The sequence below is a fragment of the Anopheles maculipalpis genome, chromosome 3RL (assembly GCF_943734695.1).
Source record: "Anopheles maculipalpis chromosome 3RL, idAnoMacuDA_375_x, whole genome shotgun sequence".
NCBI lineage: Eukaryota > Metazoa > Arthropoda > Insecta > Diptera > Culicidae > Anopheles > Anopheles maculipalpis.
Genome location: NC_064872.1, coordinates 87,931,417 through 87,936,167, shown reverse-complemented (window position 1 = coordinate 87,936,167; position 4,751 = coordinate 87,931,417). Strand labels below are relative to the sequence as shown.

Sequence of the window (4,751 nt, the reverse complement as noted above, 5' to 3'; positions counted from 1 at the left end):
GACACAGAGAAAGTAGCGTTCCGGTGACATATGTAAATCATGAGGATCTTAAGGCTGGGGCGTTTATTTTAGTATGATGAGTTGGAAAGGCTAAGTAGCCGAAGCAAGGGGATGTGTTGAAAAAAAAAATGTATTAGTCCGTTCATATTGCCTCCTTAAAAAACCTTATTCTATATGCCATCTGGGATGTGGTAATTAAGGTTTATTCTTTTTTACGATTTGTTTTTACTGTCTATATTGTTTGTTAAAAAGAAATGTGTTATTTAATATGCACGGTTCAATCTTTTTTTTTTATTTGCTCGTTGCGGGTATTATTATCGACCTATAAAGCATTCTTTACTTTTCGTTCACAAAAGCATACTTGTTTGTTGGGGTCGGAAAGCTTTAAAACAAGAGAAAAAAACTGTTTGCAGTCCGGAGGAAAAGTTTATAAAAAAAATCCCCATATAGTTGTGGCACAACGAAATAGTAGGACCGTTTAAGCTCTTTTAGAATTTTGCAAAGTATGTCCAAAGTTGTTTTCCTCTAGTCTAGTCAATTGACGGACAAACTTACTCGGGAAGAATTAACAGAAAAAATGAAACCCGTATGTTACGATGGTGGGATGATAATGTGTAAAAAAAATAGGACTGAATGATAGAAAAAGAAAAGGGAAAGAACGAAAGGGAAACATGCGAGGAAGTGAGTATTTTTGTTCGTGGTTCGCCTGCGTCTACGGCAAAAGCAAACCAAGAGTGATAGTAGGATTAGATTATCGATTAGCCAGAACCAGGGAAGACGATGAAGCAGCTATTGTGCGTGCGTGCGTGCATGTATTGTGTTGTGGAGGGGGTATGTATGAAGAAAGGCGGCAAATCAGAACGTTACAGTGTCACACAGAAACACACACACCCACACGCAGATCCTAATCCCGTATCGTATCGAAAAACAAAGGCACTACCATTAGAATTATTTTTCCGCTGCCGAGAAAGGAAAAGGAAGATGATATGTGTTAAGTGTAGCTGTGTAAATTATGTTTAAATAGGATGTTTTTTTCCAAGAATACAGTGCACATAGTATGACTTCTTCGATTCGATTTTACTACAGAAATCCGGTTCAGAAATGATGAGGATAAGGAATAATAAATTTATTGATACCACAGTGCTAATGCAAGCAATGAAAAGGACCCCTTTCAGTCCGTTAACTTGTCGTAACGCGCATTTTTACTTGTTGTGAGCAGTAGCAGAAAATGTTTGCAAAAAAAAAAAAGATTTCCTTTATAATACCGCCTGCAAATGAGAGCATTCAGCAAGAGTTACTTGTTTTAGTAAACAAACTACAGATCATGAAATGTTTGAGTCGGCTGGTGGGTTGGTTGAATTTTGGGTTGGCCCCCTTGTTTTGTTTATGGGCTCTATGGGGAAGCTCCGCGTCCCGATAAGGAAGGATAATGCCATAACACGTATCTACACAGTTGACATACCAGCACGAAATCTTTAGTGTAATATAACAACGGCATCAAACTGTGAATGTCAGAAGTATAAAAGATACAAACAACAACAAGTTACATAGCAGAACCAGAATTAAAGCAACAAATCACGAGGAAGAGCCATGTAAAATGCCACTCACGTCGCTTTGCCGTGCAGTCGAACATCATCATAGGTTCATAGGTGGTTCGTGGCCAGTAAAAAGGTGGCCGCGGTGTGACTACTGCTACTAGGCGTGTCAATACACACAACACTGTTAGTCCAAAGATTATGAATTAACTTGAAACTACTACTAGCGCCTAGTGAGTTAGTATTACTACGCATCAACGCCCGTTTTATGAGAGGAAAACAAAAAGGGACACGTAAATATGTCGTTCGTAAGCGTAGTGAATAAACAAAAAAGAAAACATCAGAAACAAAACAAACAATAAAATACCCTTAAACGTAAAGAAATCCTAAAACATTAACAAAAAAACGTGGGAGAAGGAAAACAACTTCCAGTTGGTTTTTGTGGGTGTCCTCCCGTCCCAAAATTTTTCTGCATCGATGCAACGAAAAGACCGAAATGACGCTCGCCGTAAATAGCAAAGATGGCGTTCGTTGCAAATGGCGGTGAGGCCTGTACTGTAGAAATACGTTTTTTTGCGATATCACAAGCCAGATGTAGGAAAAACGGTTGTTTTTTTATGCATTGTTCTAATCGTAGAGTTGAATGAACGTTGGATCAATCAAAAGACACAAAAGCGAATGCGTACAAGCAGCTGAGTATTGTTATATTGAGCCGTTTTATCTTAACACTTGGCCACTGTTTTTGTATGTTGGCTAGTAGTGCTACTACACTTACTATTTTCTCCCCTGTGACTAGTTGCAGTCTGAAACACACACACACACACACACACGCGCACTCACATATTTTAGGCACAATATAAATGCCACAATCAACAACACCAATGTACTAAAGTGTTGCTAGCGTGTCCTTTCCGTTTCATCCGTGTGTGTGTTCGTGTGTGCGTGTCATTGTGTTCCGATAATGAAGGGCTTCTCTGTTTTCTAATGGCTACGTTTGATAAAACAATTTGTTTTCTGTGTTCATTCTGCGATGGCCATTTCCCGGGACGCACTCGGGAGAAAAAAAATTAGAGCAATAGGCAAACAATTGAAGAGGCACCACAACACGGTGGCAGATATACATATAACGAAGAACAGCGAAATCAAAGCGTGTTATACATACATCCTTTTTTTCTTTCAATTATCCTTTTCGCTCTGGGTCTCGCACTCCCTTTCTCTCACAGTTGGAGCTTTTAGAAAGCTCGCGTAAGAGACATGCGAGACAGAGTGAAGAGGTATTTGAGAGCAAACTTAGTAAACAGCTCCCAGTTAAGTAAATTTGTAAATTGTAAGTGAAGAAAAGTGAAGTAATAATTAGCATGGAATGAGAGAATGTGAAAGAGCGAAAACCGTACACATACACAAATACGAAAAAAAGGGTCAAAACAATACAGAATCTAAATCGGGTAGAAAAACCAAGCTGTTGTAAAACACGAGGTGATAGTGTGTTGAGTGAATGTGTATAGCGGAAAGAATATACGGTGTGGTACGTGTGTGTGCGAGCGCGCTAGGTTAATATAATAACCGTGAAACGTTGATCGTGTTGAGAGTATCGTGTGTGTGTGTGTGGATAGGCAAACGAATGAAGAAAGTAGAAGAGAAATAAATATTGGTAAAATAATTTGAACCCCGGACCGGTGTCCCATTTTCATCATGGAAGAAAAAAGAAATAGTTTGGTTAATATTACAACAACAAATAGTTTTGGTTTGTTTATTTTTAGTTTAATTAGAGCACCAAATTTATGGCAGCAGGGTAACGTCGGAGTTCTCCTGGATCCAGGTAAGGAAGGAGGTGGTGCGGGCAAACACGGATGGCCAGTTAAGTTCGCATCCGAGAGCCAATCCGAACGACACGACACCGAGCTGAACGGTGGTTCCGTCGCGCACAATGGTCAGCGGACCGCCAGAATCACCCTGGCAGGCACCACGGCCCGAATCACCCGACAGACAGATGTTCTCCGGCTGAACCACACCCGGGAAGCGCACCGAGCAGGCAAGGTTCGTCTGGATGGGGTTGTTGACGTAGCGCAGCACAGTCGAAGCCTCCTGGATCGAGTCGGAGAAGCGGCCGAATCCGGACACAGTACCGATCAGACCGGCGAAATCATTGCCAATATCGCTCAGACGTGGCAGTGTAACGGGCTGGATGCGATCGCTCAACGTAACTGGCGACACAACGCGCACGGTAGCAATATCGTAACGGATTAGCGATGGGTTCCAGTTCGGGTGAAGGCGAATTCCGCTCTGCTCGAACGCAATGCGCACCTGGCTCGGTTCGTTGGCATTGGTACGGTCCTGAGCACCGTAGATGACGAGACCACCGGTAGCAACATCCACACAGTGAGCAGCCGTCAGCACGTAGTTGACGGACAGCACGGAACCACCGCACAGACCAGTACCAGTGGCAAAGTTGCTGAGAATGGCGACCTGGTACGGGAACTGGCCGGGCTGGGCAATGTAACCGTTGACAATGCGCGAGTTGGCACGGACGCTGGACGGCATGCTGCGCACCTCCGTCAGGTACTGCTTCAGAATATCCTTCGGCAGACGGGCCAGGTACTGGGGCATACGAGACATGGGGCGAACCTTTGACCAGTCAATATCGTCGGTGGCCGCAACGGCACACACGAGCGCAAACAGCGCCAACAGGGAGAACTTCATCTTAAGATCACACGCACACACAATACACGCACACGGGACGAAACGTACCGCGAACCTTCGGTAGCTAGTGGGCCGTAGGTGCTTGGAGGGTTGTATTTATAGCCACCGATTGGTAAGCTAATCGTAGGAATACTACCGATCATAAACGCCTATCTCGGCACAAGTCCCTACGCCTATGGTATTATATATTCCCATATCGCTGTTTCCTCGTGATAAGATCATACACCGATCTTACAACGGATGCTTACCGACCATGGCCCAGTGTGTAACCCTTAAGACCCACTTTAAATGTACGTCACGCAAGGGATACACATATCTCGCCTAACATTATTGGGGTAGCTCACAAAACGGCACGATACTGAATAATCTCGTTCGATAAGGTGGTAGTTACTACTGGTCAAGATGATATTCGGTTCACCTGACGCAATTATCGCAGACAATCTGACTGGTTATTCCCCCAGATAAGAGTCTGTTATCCGAAAGCAGTAGTAACATTTTTTTTCACTTGTTTTCTAG

General features: G+C 43.3%; 1 protein-coding gene across 1 annotated transcript; it reads right to left on the bottom strand.

Moving 5' to 3' along the window:
• Positions 1-3,314: 3,314 nt before the first annotated feature.
• Positions 3,315-4,251, bottom strand: LOC126562683 (brachyurin-like). Its single transcript, XM_050219246.1, has one exon. The coding sequence runs from the start codon at positions 4,233-4,235 to the stop codon at positions 3,315-3,317; it is 921 nt and encodes a 306-aa protein (XP_050075203.1). The 5' UTR covers positions 4,236-4,251.
• Positions 4,252-4,751: the final 500 nt, after the last annotated feature.

What these genes read in the sequence shown, in the direction of transcription:
- LOC126562683 (XM_050219246.1), bottom strand. Translation starts at nt 4,235, where the DNA reads ATGAAGTTCTCCCTGTTGGCGCTGTTTGCGCTCGTGTGTGCCGTTGCG.